Consider the following 16045-nt stretch of genomic DNA (forward strand, 5'->3'; position numbering starts at 1 on the left):
AGTATTTTAATAACTTGTTTTACCAAATAAAGAATGCCAAAAAAGGCCACATCCGTATTGTAACTATATAAAACATGCATGTGAATAAGAACTCAAAGGTAATATGCAATAAGTACAATAAAAATGTTATGGATGTTGGGAATTTTTAAATTTAAAAATTTTTATATTTACAATGCTATGATGTTTACATTGGCATTCCAAACATAAAGTATTCATTAAAAAGTATGAGATCTAGTTACAGTTCTAAATCAGTGGTAACTAAAGAAGAAAAATTTAGTGGCATTTCTCCACCACTAATCTTTTGAAGACATACATAAAACATTCTCATAGAGAAAATTAAGAATTGTACTATTTTTGTTGTAGTGTGATAGTTTATCTTGACTGTCAATTTGACAGAATTTAGAATCACCATGGAAGTAAACTTCTGGGAACGCCTGGAGGAATTTTCCAGTCTAGATTAAGGAGGGAAGATCTGCACTGTTCCATGGACTCTGATCCTGACTAAAAAGAAAACAGGAACTAGGCGGGAGCACTGCCCACTCTCTGCTGCCTCACTTCAGGCTCACTGTGCCCAGCTGCCTCAAGCTCCTGCCACTGTTACTTCCCACTGTGATCTTCGAACTTCAAGTCAAAGTAAACTCTTCCTTTTCTAAATGGCACCTTTCACAGCAACAAGGAAGTATCTGATACAGGTGGGGATTTAAGCTGAGACATTAAGGAAAGAAATAGTTCTACATATTTAGTAGCTTTAAGTAATTATAAACTATTAGCTAAGAAAGAAATTAAAATTATGGTATTTGGGCATAATTAGTCAAGTAACTTAAACTTTTGTGATTCTATTTCTTATCTACAAAATAAAAATCATTCAGTATATGCTTTATAAGGCTATTGTAAGAATTAAATAAATTTGTAAAGTATCTAATACAGGCCAAGAATTCAATAAGTATTGTGGAAATAGTTCTGAATATAATGAACCATAAGCAGTGAGGTTATATAAGGAAAAATTATTTCTAGTATTTCTTACTAATGAACCATAATCCTATATAATGCTCATGCAGAAAGAAGCTCCAAGAAATAGCCACACAAAAATAATCCACAAAATCAAAAGACAACTCTACTCAGTCCTATGCAAATTAACTGATAATCTGTATCAAATAATAACATTTCAAGAAAATCTTATTTCTCAAAACTGACCATGAAAGAGAGCAAATCAAATAAACAAGTTTCCAAAGAAGTTCTTAAGAACTCCAACCCTCTGAGAAGGTGGCAGGCCTGGAAAGCTGCCCTCAAAAGGACAGTCATTACAATGCACTAAACCATTCTGCAAGCCAGGCCTGGTGCAATGGCATGAGGAGCTCTTCAATCCACACAATGGATCAAACAATGGAACTAATGGAAGTTATAAAGCAACCATCATTAAAAAGCTCTGGGACCCCAGGATGGTAAAAGAACTGACATCAAGCCTGACCACCTGAGCTCCATTCTGAAGACCCACATGGTGGAAAGAGAACCCATTCCTCTGGGGTATTCTGACTTCCACATGCACAACATGGCACACATGCATGCACAAATGGATGCTCTCACACAGGACGTGCACATATACACATGTATACACAAAATATAAATAAAATGCAGTAATGAATGCTCTGTGTGGTGGTCTGAAAGGAAATGGCCCCCAAAGGGAGTGGCACAATTAGGAGGTATGGCTTTGTTGGAGTAGGTATGGCCTTGTTGGAAGAAATGTGTCACTGTGGAGGCAGGCTTTGGGGTCTCATGTATGCTCAAGCTACAACCAGTGAGACAAATCACTTCCTGTAATCTGCACAGCAAGATGTAAAACTCTCATCTTCTCCAGCACCATGTCTGCCTGCATGTCCTACCATAATGACAATTTACTAGACTTCTGAAACTGTAAGTCACCCCATTAAATGTTTTCTTTTATAAGAGTTGCCATGGTCATGGTGTCTCTTCACAGCAATAACCCTAACTAAGACACTCTGGAAAGTGGTCTTATGGCAAATAGCAAACAAAGAAACACCTCCTCACCAAACCTAAAAGTTGAAGTCAAGTTCTGTGACATTTGAGCCAAGACCATTTCTCTTTCCCCTCACTCAGCTCAGTAAGTTGGTGATTCTACTCCAAACTGCTACAGTCACCAAGTGCTAGGTCCCTTCTGCAGAGCTCTTAGCCAGAGGACATTCTTTTCAGGAAAAACAGGATTTCAGCTTATCCTCCTCAGTTGCTTAATGCTAACTGAAATACCACAGAGAATAATTCCAATCCATAGAAAAATCCACTAGAATCGAATACCAAAAGAATCACCAAAAATAAAACAAAAAACCTCTAAACATTTGGAAATAAAATAGCATAATTCTAAATAAATCAAAGAGGAAGTCCCAGGGGAGGTTTCTGAACAAAAATTTTAAGAAAATGACAATATATAAAAATACATAGAATGCTGACAAAATAGTGCTGAAAAGGATTTATCAAAGCATAGTTATATAGATGTAGTAGAGCTAAATGCCAAATGCATAGAAAAAAATCTTTAATCAATAATCCACATTCCAGTCTGAAGAAGCTAGAAAAGCAAAACAAAGCCAAAGAAAACAAAACAAAAAAATGAACCAAAAACTGAAAAATGACAGAAAATGATCAATGAAGCAAAACTTCATGAAAATCTGAAAAAACCTCAATAATAATCAAACTCCCTAGAAAGCCTGATAAAGAAAAATATCACAAGGACAGACCTTGTAGCCATTTAAAGGATAGTAAGAACTGACAGTGATAACTATCCTTTTGAAACTTCAACGTGAATAAATTTAAAAACCATAAACTACCAAAGCTCAACAAAGATGAAAAGGCTAATCCAAATAGTTTTCCTACCATTAAAAAAAAGTAAGTTCATAATTTAAATGCTCCCAAAATAAAAATCTCCAAGCCCTGTGATTCATTGAAGTCCACTAAATAGTTAAGAAATTAATACAGTCTTCCCTAATCTCTTCTAGAAAACTGACCACTTCAAACTCATTCTGAGGCCAGTAGTACTTGATAACCAAACTACACAAAGACACTGCAAAGAAAACTGTAAGACAACTATCTATCAACATCTGCCAAGGTGGGAGAGATGACTCAGCAGATGATCTGAGGAACTGAGTTCAGATCCCAGCATCTACACAAACGCCAAGCAGGTGTGATATCCCGCCTATAATCCCAGTGTTCTAGAGGTGGGAGGTGGAGACAAGGGACCCCAGAGCAAGCTGGGTAACTAAACTAACCAAAGTGGCAAGCACTGAGTTCAAGTGAGAATCCCTGCCTCAACTTATGAGGTGAAGAGTTATCAAGGACACCAGCATCAACCTCTGACCTCCAAATGCACTTGCACACATGTGCACAAAAACCTACACACACATCTACACATATGAACATGCATATACACACTCACCACATACATAGATTTAAAAACAAAACTCTCTCATGGACAGAGATAAAAACTGAAACCACTGATGTATAAGAAAGAATTATATATCATGACCACGCGAGGCTTATTTCATATATGTAACTGGTTCAACAACAACAACAACAAATCAACCCATGTGATCCAACCTATCAGTAGCTAAACACAAAAACAAGTCTTTGGTAGTCACAGCACCTGAACATGGGAGAACATTGACAGAAACCAACATGCAGTAATAATGAAAGGCCCAGGAAAGTGGAAATGTCACATCCTCAACTCAAAAAGCACTTACAAAAATCCTGTGACAGGCCTCCCACTCAATGCTGAAAGACCCAATGCCTGCTACTCAAGATAGAGAAGAAGGTAAGAATGTCTACTCCAGTCACTCCTATTTATACATTCTAGCTAGTGAACTAAGACAGAAAAGAAAGAAGGAAATAGGGGAGGAATACTGAATGGAAAGGAAGAAAAACCCTGTCCTTATTTACAGATGACTTAATGAAATACATCCTGCATACACAGGAATCCAAGAAATCTATGTAATAACAATAAATAATAAAGTTCACCAAGCTAGAAGGATTCAAGTTCAGTAACATGTCTATACACCAACAATAAACAAGTGAAATAGAAATTAAAACCATGATACCATTTAGAGTCAGTCTAAGAAAATCAGGCACTTAGGGCTATAACTTAAAAACATTTATAGGCATTTCCTACTGAAAACCATAAAACACCAAAGATCTAAATAAACAAGAAGGCACACTATACAAATAACCTACAGGACCAGGAGAAATGCAAACTGAGGACACCAGCAGACCTCATGCACATCTTCCAGTTACCTGACTCCTGTTTGATCTGGATGGTAGGTTTGATGCCAGGTGGCAGTGGTGACTGCTGGGGCTGCTGCTGAGACACTGAGGAAGGCTGGGCCACTGGCTGCTGTGTCTGTTGCTGCACTTGATGTAACTGCTGCTTAGGAGACTGCTGATGCTGTTTAGGAAACTGTGCAAGAATCTGGGTAGGGGCACTCACTAAGCTTTTGGGGGAAGGAAGTCTTGTCGATGCCATTTTGATTGCTGATGTGGATACACCTATAGAAAAGTAAAGAAGATTTAGAAAGGAGGGATGGGGGGTGAGTGGGTAAAAACAAGGAAGATTTGGACCATTCTGTCAGCCAACTAATATCTTGGGAACACAAAGGATCAAATGTAAAGTCAACTGTTATAAAAACATCTACTAAGTAGACTAATTACAATGCCTGCTCTTGGCTACAGTCTTGCTTCATTAACAAGCTTCTAATTTTTCTGTAACCATCTTAATTATTCCCATTGTAGTCTAATTCTATTACCATTGTTGGTTGCTAGTCTAATCTTTTTCTTCATTTCTAACAAAACCATGTTTTTCCCCTTGAGAACCCACATTCCTGGGCACTGGCATACACGTGCATGGAGGCTTGTCCCTAAGTCAGCTTTAGAGGGTAATTCTCAATTGATCTAAGCTTGCCACGGTACTCCATTACTTTTTCCAGCAATAAGGTAAAGCTAGTTATAGCCAACATGCTATGAGAGGAATCTTTTCCTGGAGAATATCTAGGTAAGATCTTCTCTCTTTTCTAGGAAGGCTACACAAAAAGGAATTTTCTCTTTTTCCTTTGGATATTTTCATGCCTGGCTATGATATCTACAATGTACTCATCTAACCAATAGTGAAGTTACCCAAGGAACGGAAAAAATTTCTTGTTGATCCAATGAGTCACTGAACTTAACTGAAGGCTTCTGTCTTATGAACTTCTGAAATAATAAAGTTACTTAAAAACCAGTCAGTCAATCAATACCTATTTATGGGCAGTCATTCATTCAATCATTCATCACATTTTGCAAATAAATTTAGATACTAATCCAGTAGGATTCCAGAATAATTAATTTATTGTACATTTGGATGCCCAAAAGAATACAGGGAATACCACTAAATCAAACATATTAGTCCATCTTTGGAAGAATGGCAAATGAAGCTACACTGGTAATTTTGACTAAATATGTGCTACGGTTTGAGTATATACCAGAGCCCATGTGTTGAAATTCAATCCCCAATGTAAAGCCTTAAAAAGCTAGAAACTTCATCTAATTTAATGACTGGAGGTTAGAAGTAGAATCTTTAGAACACCATTAAAATTAAGCAGGGTAGTCAGGGAGGAACTCATGACTGAATATCAATGGCTTTTTAAGAGAAAAAGAACTCAGAGAAGGCACACAAATGCACTCCTGTCTCTTACCATATGACAGCTATGCACTAATCCTGAAGCTCTGAAAGCAAGAAAGTCATTACTAGATGCAAGTTCTTGATCTTGGATTTTCAAACCATAAGCCAAAATAAATAATTTTCCATTATAAAGTTACCCAACCTGAAATACTTCATCATACCAAACTAAAAAAAAAAAAAAGGACTAATTACAATACAAAATAGTTAAAAGCTGTAACAACGTTAGAGAAAGAATGAAACCCAATGCAGGGCGGTGGTGGCACATGCCTTTAATCCCAGCACTTGGGAGACTGGGCCAGGCGGATGGATCTCTGTGAGTTCGAGGCCAGCCTGGTCTACAAAGCGAGATCCAGGACAGGAACCAAAACTACACAGAGAAACCCTGTCTGGGGGTGGGGGGTAGGGGGGAGACACCCAAAAACCCTTTTTATGTAACAAAGTATAAGTTGGGCCAAAGAGATAGCTTAGTGGGTAAAAATTGGCTGTGCAAGCTTAACAATCTGGGTTTAATCTCCAAAACCCACATAAAGGTGGAAAAAGAGAACCAACTCCACAAACCTAGCTTCTGATCACCACACTCTGTAACTAAGTACACATGCACACCTTCTCACATACACACAGACAAATAAAAATAAAGTATGTGAAGAAAGATAACACATAAAAGTAAGAGTATTGCTCGCTTTGTGTGTTTAAGAAAATACCAAATGGAAAAAAGGAAGAATGGAACAACATACTAGTTTAAGCAGTTTCAATTTTTTAAAAAATCTTACAAATGATTCTTGGGCTAGTAAGATAGTGTAGGGGTGGTTGTCTGTACTTCACCCCTTGAAGTACCACACCTAGTAGGCAGCAGATAACTGCTAGGTACTTGCCCCTACCCGGGGCGTGGCCAAGACAGGGGCGGGGGAGACAGGGACCCCTTAAGAACTGAAATGCTCACTCTCTTGGCTACCGAGTGATCCTGGATGCTGGACTGCAGACCAAGTCAGAGTTCTCCAGAGAACTGCATTGGACTGTGCCTCACCTGTCCTGGATCCCATAACCAACCCCTTTGCTTGCTGTAAGTTGACTTAAAATAAACCCCCTTTTGAAACTCTGTCAGGAAAAACAAACTAACAAACAAACAAACAAAAAGAAGTGTACTGCAATATAGCTGCGAGCAACTAGTGGACTTTTTAAATTTTTTCTACTGGTCTCTAAAATTCCTGAATCCACTGGTTTCAGGTTTTAAAAACTTTAAAAACATTGCTTAGATGCTAAATGTGGACCATCTTAAGACTGGTAGGATAGGGAAATTTGACAAGGACAGAATCTCATGGAGTAAGAGAGGAGCACAGAGATGTCTTCAAACTGGTCTAAAGAAAACGAAGGGATAGCAAGTACAACCTAACTGGAAGCAGGCTCAGGGGAGAACTAAGGTCAGCACAAGACTGTCACACTCTTGTGAAAGGAACTCATGAAGTCCAGAGAAAACATGAGAAAAGCATAAAATGAAAAGAAAACATTTCTTACCACATAAGAGATGGTACCAACAGAACACAAAATGCAATCAGCCTAAGTAATTAGCAATGGCCCATTCTTTTGTTTTTGGAGGGCAAAAGAACATACCTGAGAGACAACCAAAAAGCTAGTTACAGCTTCCAATCTTGAGCAAAGATTTGGAAGAACCAAATAAGAAGCGTCCTCTAAAAATAAACTATTTTCAAATACACACAAAACATACCAATTCACACCTCTCTCTATGATACCAGCAGCCAACTTTTAAACACTAAATTATAAATTATCCTTTCCAAACATTAAAGTGCACAACCACATGTATAATATGCTGCTAACTTTTATCTAAGGAAAAGCCTAAATGTGTGTCTTCTTTGCTTCCATGGACGAACAAGGTGTAGCAGCTACAGAGAAGAGAAAATTGCAAACACTTCATTTTCAAGATAAGGGAAGAGGAGCAGGTAAGTCATCACTGACCTAATACACACACACACACACACACACACACACACACACACACACACACACACCACATTCACTCCCCACCCCACCCCTGTTGTCTTCAAAATCCCTCCACACAGGGACAGAATTAAATAGTGGCTCACCACTTACCTTGTGCTACTGTTGACATGACCACGGATGGTGTGGAAGACACCACGGCTGTTACTGCTACTGTACTAGAAATAGGTGATGGTGTAGAACTGCTGTTGCCACTGCTGCTGCTGCTGCTGACCAGAGAGGACTGTGGTGCAGTTATAACAACAGGTGGCTTCTGAGTTGTGGAAGCAATGACTGATGTTGGTACAAGCTTAGTGACAGCTGCATAGTTATGGGATTTGGAGAGAATGTTGGGCACGAAGGTTGAACTTGGTGATGTGGTCACTATAATAACCTAAAGGAGAAAAAATAAGTTATTTTCATGTACCTACTATATACCATCAGTGTATTTAAACTTATATACAATTTAAAACTAAGTTTTGCAATAGAAAAACAATTCAACAGAGAGGAATACACATTTAATTAAAAGTATATGAACATTTTTCTTTATTAGCATTTATCAAAATTACATAAAAACACCGATTTTCAGCAAGTATTTTAAGAGGCAGTGTTCAGTGTTGTGCATGATGTGGTTCTGTAAACATCCAATTCACCATACACCATTTAGAGGATAAACCCACACCATCACATGAGAAGGTAATCTGGAGATGTGTTCACTTGTAAATACTTATTGAGCATCTACTATGTGCCAGGCATGGTTCTAGATATTGAGGATAGAAGAATGAGTAACATTTACTTGCATGGAGTTTACATTCTAGTGTAGAGAGAGAAACAAAAAATACATGACATGTAGAAACAAATGGGAAAGACAATAAACCAGGAAAGAAAAACAGAATGATTAGTGTTGATTTTTTTTTTTTCTAAAGTATTCAGTGAAAATCTCTCTGTAAGGTGACATTTGAGCAGAAATCAGAATGAGGTCAGGGTATGAACCATGTGCTATTAACACTTAGAAGGGCACTCAGTGGCATGAGGAGTAGGAAACTAAGGCCCCAAGACAAAAGCAAGCTTTGGATACTCAAGAAGCTTTAAGGACCTAACCGACAGAGTGGCATTTATGAGGCACAGAACTACTGAGAAGTAATGGAGGACTAGAAAATGTAAAGTCATGATAGTTCTTGTCCTTTCATACGATGCGATGCAAGCAGCATCACTTCTCTGTGATCTTCCTCCATAAAATTCACAACCCTAATCGAATAAGGAGAAAAACATCAAGCAAACTCTAGGAGGGTGGCATCTTACTAAAAAACCTAACCTGTCAAAGTTATCAAAAAAAAAAACAAAAAAAAAACAGGAAAACCTGAGAAACTTTCACAGTGAGAGGTATTTAAGAAAACAAAACAGGTAAATAGAATGTGGCATCCTGGGTGGGAATCCTGGAACAGAAAAGGACAGTAGGTAAACCCCCAAGGAAATTCAAATAAACAATGGACTTAAGTTAATATTAATAATGCATTATTATTATTAATTAAAACAATGCATCATATTAATGAAAATTATTAACAGGGAATGAGATGTAAATTATGCAACTTTTATAAATTTTCTATAAACCTAAAACTGCTAAAAATTGAATCTATTTTTTAAAGTATCTATCTGCTAGATGGAAGCTACAGCAGGGTGGTGACAGCAGAGAGAGACAAATAAAGAAGTTCTTATAAACCAGCAGAAATGGTAGTGACCAACATGTTGGTGGGAGCTGTTAGCTACACCTTATAGGTGAACTAGCAGGATGTGCTCCTAGCCGGGTACAGAGAACAGATATAAAGAAAGAGAAGTCAAGGTTTAGTCAGTAAGGCTGAGAAACCATAGACTTAGCAGCAGTGCATTTCACAGAGAATAGCACTGAATAAAAGAGCCATGGCCAGAATCACCCAATGTATTGAAAAAAGAAAGGAAAGCAGTGCAGAAAGTCTACGGCCAAGACGGTTAAAAGCCGAAGGTGGATCAAATACGAAAGCCAGACTAAAGTACCTGGATTTCATATCAAGAAATGGGAAAGATGTTTGAGCACAGAAACAAGATGTGATGTCTACTTAAGAAGGTCATTCTAGTTGCCATGGTGAGAGGCAAGAGTGAAGTTACTGCAGCAGGCCGGGAAAGAAGTGGCAGCAGTGTCTTGGGCTGGGGTATTAGCACAAAGAAATGGGTGATCCGATCAAATTACTCGGACAAGCAGAGAAACTAAAACCTGTGGACGAATGACAGCAGCAGGGCTCCTAGAGCTGATAGATTCATGATCTTACTTAGCTGTCCCCAATCCCATGACACAGAAACTATTATTATCCCCATTTCACAGTGAAGAACACAAAAATGACTTATACTTTGATAGTATGCATCCCAGTTTTATTCTGGAGTGAGTAAGCAGTGCTACAGTGATACCCAGTTCTTTGACTAAAACTATTTGTGCCTACCTAGGACAGAACAAATTGTTTTTAAAAAAATCCAAAGAAATTACAGAAGAAATTATTTTTCAGTTTTACATTGGTCCTAAAGAAAGTCTGAAGTTAAATCAGTCAAAAATTTTCTGAGTGAGTTTGTACATGGTATCTACATCAAGGAACATAACTATATCTATACATTTTCAGTATAACAAAGAATTTAAGACATTAGTACTAGTCCATTACTTGAAGGAGTTTTAGCAATCAAGACATGTCTTAACCAGCAGACATTTATAGAAAGTTGGTCAGTATAATCACAAGCAGGCTGGATTAGCAAACAATATGCAATATTATTGAAAACAACCAAGAAACTATTATATAAACATGAAGTGGACCAGTACAGCAATAGGGTCATAAGCTTGAGAACCAAGTAAACCTGCACTTAGATCATCTTGCCTGCCACTTTCAAATGATAGGCCCCTAGACATGTTAAAATCTTAAGGCTCCAATTTATTTTTTCTATAAAATAGGGATAATAATTCCAACCCTACAAAATCATTACAAGGATTAGATGATATAATCATGTGAAGCATCTACTAGGCACATAGCAGGTGGTCAATATTTGACAGTTTACAAATGGTACTTCCTAGAAGCTTACTATTCCTATTTAATGTTAGATGGATATGAATAAAGCATTATAGGTCACTTCTATCCAGAAATAATATTGAATATACTGTGTTTGTTTTACTAGAAACATTTTCTTTCCTTCCCTGTCTAATTCTGATATCCCTGAGTATACAAAGAATTCATAGCTCCCAGACCCAAACTAATTAGGGAACTAATGGCAATTGGGTTCCACTTTTGTCAATCCTGAACCACTAGTCACAGCTTTCAAGAGATACAATGCTGATGACTGTGGTACAAAAGAGGATTCATCAGGCTTGGCGGGAAAGAATGCCACAGTGAATTAGCAGTGTTGGGCATGGAAGGGAAAGTATGCACAGTTCAGGTTTGAAATTTCAGAATGAAAGCAGGATTCTAACATTAAGAAAAGAATACATCTAGGGTCTTTAGGAGAACATTTTGGATTACAGATACAAATGATAAAAGATAGTTTGAGATTTCAGTACACAAATGATTTCTGATCTGTAAAGGGGCTTCCCAAACTAGATTCCACCCTGGAGAAATCACTTACACTTTATAGTTCCTGATTACAACAGGGGAGATTAAAAGGTTTTGAAGCCGAGTGAACCACACAGTGTTTATTCAGGCCATAATTCAAATTACTGACCTTCTAGCACTCACAAAAACTCCTTAAGAGTGCTGGGACTTGCACCCTAAGGACAAAATGAAAAATATCAATCAAGCACATGAAAGCATAAAGCTGTATTATGTTGCTCTGTTTGTATCAGTGCTGCATCAATACTGTTTTAAATGAGGCATATTAACATACGTGGAAATGTATCTATGCTGAAAATGCACAACCTATTTAAATGTGAATACCGTTTACAAAATCAGAAACAATTACACTTAATGTAAAGTCACTTTACCTACAGTAATTAATTGCTAAGTTGACTTAAATACAAATTGTGAGAAATCCAAGGTAAATACAAGTATGATAACAGCCTTGGATAAAAATGTATTTTAAATCCAATTACCCAGAAAACAGAAAACAAAACAAAACATGGAAAGTGTATTTATTAGTCCTAACCATACTCTAGTTGTCCAAAAATCTTTAAAAATAGATGGCAGAGAAGGGATGAAGTAAGAGAACAGTTTTACAACTGGAACACAGTAGATGCTCAGTAATTATTTGTGGAATAAATGAGTTTTTTTTATTTAATTTGCCTTAAATGTTTATTTTTTTAAACATAATTCAATCTAAATTTCTGAATCTGAAAATTCATGGTATGACCTATATATAACTTTGGAAATAAATGTGCCTTCTTAAAAGCATGAGTCTGACAACCTCAAATACTCATTCTCACTTCAAAATTCTGAAGATTAAAAACAAGAGTCAGTAAGAAAAAAGAAAAAAGAAAATGAAAACAAAGCATTCAGACTCCATGTATAGGGAACCCCATCTGTTACAAACCTTTTTTATGTAAATCTACCAAAGAAGATTTAGAAAATGATGGTAGGTTACATTTATTAAACACTCATTGTATGGACTATAATTATTTTCAGTGAATAATCTCATCTAATTCTTCTGGTAACTCTTAAGAAGTATTTTTATTACTTTTGTCTTAAAAGGAAACAGGTTCAAGCAGTTAGCAAAGGGCCAGTGACACAGCTCTGTGGGAAAGTACATGCCTAAAATGACCAGAGAGTACTGGAGTCAGATCTACTTATGTGTGTATTGATGTGTTCATTTATTAATTCATTCATTCAACAAATATTAATTAGCATCTAGTATATGCCAAGGCATTGTTCTAAATACTAGGGAATAGAGTCATGAATAAAACAAAGATCTAAGCTACCCTCAGCAGTCTATGGGAGAGATAGAAAATAAACTTGTAATTTACAACATCAATTACTTACAAACAATGAATACAAAAGAAACACACACTAGGAACAAAAGAATACAGAAAGAGATGCAGGTACTCTTTTAGTTATGCCTTTCCTACCCTATTTCTTGAATACTAAAATCATTTTAAGTAGATGAAAAAAGAATATAAAAGAATAGCCATAAGATCCCGCAACAAAGACAATAAAAACATTACAGTAAGATTTAATAACCTGAAGCATAGTCATATAATAGTCAGTTGTGTCAATGCCAGCTCAGAAAGCATAATTAAGAGCTAAGGATGATACAGCTCGGTAGTAGAGTACTTGTCCAGTAGTATATACAAGACCCTGGGTTCCAACACACACACACACACACACACACACACACACACACACACACACACACACAAACCGTAACACCATGTAAAAAATGGTATTCATAAATGCTTACTTGAAATCAAGTAAAAATGCAAACATTATGTTCAATAAACACTGAAATCATCGAAACAGCTAATTTCAACAGATTAGTGGATAAGGTTTGGTGAACCAGTGGATTTATATATTTGGAACAGTACATTATTACCAGCAAATTAGTGAAATGTTGACTTCCAACTCTGCATGTTCTAGGTACATGCTCTGTGTCACATCTTAAATACTCAATCTCACGTAACCCTTATAAAAATCTATTGATTTGGCATTACTCTTGTTTGTCCCTGAGATGAGAAAGGACTCAGAAACACTTATTATCTCAGATACCACAGCATCCTTCCACCATTTACTCCAAAGTACTTGCACCCAAGTTTATAATACTCAAAGCAGGAAACTGGAATCTAGCCTGATGAATCTAACCACCCTAAGGACAAGTGGCAGAGGGACAGGGTAGTTAATGCACCACTTTCATATGTAAGCTGACTGCCAGACACTTAAGGAAATTCTGAAAAGAAAAACATCAAGTAATAAAATGAACTAACAAGTAAGATAAAGAGCATGAAAAAAGAAAACCAAACCAATATATTATTTGAATATAATCAAATAAAAGAATACAATCATCCTACCAAAAAGCAGGATATTATTTTTAAAAAGAAAAACAAGGAACATCTACAGAAGAAGGAAGATTTATTAAGAATTTAAAGTATGATGGTTGTCAAGTGTGTTAATGCATGCCTGTGATCCTTAGCACTCAGGCATTCAAGATCAGCCAAGGCTACATGGTAAGTCACAGGCCAGACTGAACTGAATAGTGAGGTCATTTTACCAACAAAAATAGAGTATGATGGCAAAAGTGAACAATTCCATGCAAGTAATATAGGAAACTGATCAAGGAGTATAGAAAATGACGATACACATTTACCCATATTAGGCTCTCTTTTAACAGCTTTACATATATTATTTATTATACTCAAAGATCTTATAGGAACACTGGGCTTTTTTCCCTCTATTTCACAGAGAAAATCTGGGTACAAAGTTTAGTTTCCCCACAGTCAAAAAGCTAGTGGCAAGCTGGAATTAAAATAAAAAAAGTCCAGTTCCAAAACCCATACCCCAAGCCACTATGCTACAGTTGGAGGATGGGGAGAGCATGGCAAATAGGAATGAATGGTATGAGGAAAATTAAAAGATCCACTCAGAAAGTTCCAAACTCTCAATATGTGATCCACAAAGGAAATGTAGACCATCAAAGAGTGAACCCAGGGACTGATGAGACCTGAAGGCATGAGTGGACAGGATAAAAACTCTAAGGACACAATCGAAGGGTCCTGAAGTCTTTGATGTTTGAGTATTCTAAAGAGTTCCCAAAGACAAAACTAGAAGCAGAAAACCAGAATGGCACCGGGTATCTCAAAACTAATACTAGAAGCTTGGAAGCCAAGTGAAGAATGTCTTCAAAACTCAGGGAAAAAATTTCCTTTGTCCACCCTGGGTCTCAAAAACTTCAGCAACTAATACACTGGGAAGCTACTAAAGGACATGCTTTAGCAAAATCAACTAATAAAAAGGGAAGAACAGAAAGATGCTAAAAAGGAAACCCCAGAAACACAGGTTTAAACACAGGTCATCAGATTCCAGACGAATGTGAAGACTTAGGATTGCAAGAACATGAAACTGACAGAATATCAGTAACTTGAGGTCAGAAATGAATGCATGGCAGCATATAAAGAATAAAAAGGAAAATAACAATTGTTCACTTACCTATACCCCTTCTTTTTCCTAAGAAACACTTAACTGTACTAGCAAAGCAAAAGCTGACTTCCTACACATAAGACCACATAAACAAAGACTTTAAAACTTTTCTCGTTTGTTCCAAAATGGCATAACAATTACCAAATACAAAGTAAGTCCAGAAACACATCTGCTAGCTGTCACCTTGAGCAAACCATTTGGCACCTTAGCCTCATCTTTAAAACGTGAATAATAATACCTATCTCCAATGTTTTATGTGCAGACTTGAACAAGAAGTGTGAGCATTCCCAGCATAATGCCAAGTGCACAGTAAGCACTCAATACATGACCATCAATTCTAAATCACACTACGTGAATGACAGAACAACTGAGACTCCTCCCACCACATACCTTCTGTGTTGTGTTTGTCGTCTGCGTTGATGGTTTGGTGAAAGTTATTTTCACAGGTGACATGTGGGGTGGTAAGGAGTTGGCAATGCTCTGCATGATGTTGCTCATCTTGGGACTGCCACTCACAGGCACAGTGATGGTCTTCGAGACTGGAACAACAGCCTTGGGAACTTCTTTCAGGACCACAGGAGAAGAACTCGAAGAGTTTGTTCGCCTGCGTTTTCTGGGCTTTTCATCTTCATCTGAACAGCTGACACCTGAAAGACAGTAACAGTATTCCTCCTCACACAGAATTAGCATTGTCTCTTATACGTAATTCTGTAAAACGTGTTATCCTTTGCCTCTCCCTTTACTAATTTTTATTTTATGTACATTGGTGTTTTGCCTAGTATGTCTATGTGAGGATGGCAGATCTTGAAGTTACAGACAGTTATGAACTGCCTAATGTGGGTACTGGTAATTGAACCCGGGTCCTCTGGAAGAGCAGTCAGTGAGTATTCTTAAGCACTGAGCCATTTCTCCAGTCCCACCTCTCCCTTTCTTATATGCCCAATCTACCACTAAAGTTCTACAATTCTCCCACAGAAAAGTTGTCTCTCTGAACACCTACCATCTTTCCTTAAACTACCACTCCATTCAGAGCTTGTCTCCTGCTTGGATTTTATCAATACCCTCCTAAAAGACACTCCTGCATCTTCCCACTTCTATTCTATACTCGTCTATGCTACAGCAAGTCAGGAAATTTCATAACTGAGATGCACAGCCTAAAATTCCCTAGTCTATATTTCCCTATCCTCCCAAAATCCCTATCAGACCAAAATTC

At 37.3% G+C, this 16045-nt stretch overlaps 1 protein-coding gene across 12 annotated transcripts in view; it reads right to left on the reverse strand.

The window, feature by feature from the left end:
* Emsy (EMSY transcriptional repressor, BRCA2 interacting) overlaps window positions 1-16045 on the reverse strand; it is a 73775-nt gene that overhangs the window by 37902 nt on the left and 19828 nt on the right. For all 12 annotated transcript variants that reach the window (XM_036186829.1, XM_036186814.1, XM_036186864.1 and 9 more), the window contains 3 exons: window positions 15223-15479; window positions 7820-8099; window positions 4294-4545 (listed from right to left, as the gene is read on the reverse strand). In XM_036186829.1, the coding sequence (XP_036042722.1) occupies window positions 4294-4545; window positions 7820-8099; window positions 15223-15479 (789 nt within the window). The remainder of the gene's footprint in view (window positions 1-4293; window positions 4546-7819; window positions 8100-15222; window positions 15480-16045) is intronic.

Source organism: Onychomys torridus, chromosome 1 (assembly GCF_903995425.1).
Source record: "Onychomys torridus chromosome 1, mOncTor1.1, whole genome shotgun sequence".
NCBI lineage: Eukaryota > Metazoa > Chordata > Mammalia > Rodentia > Cricetidae > Onychomys > Onychomys torridus.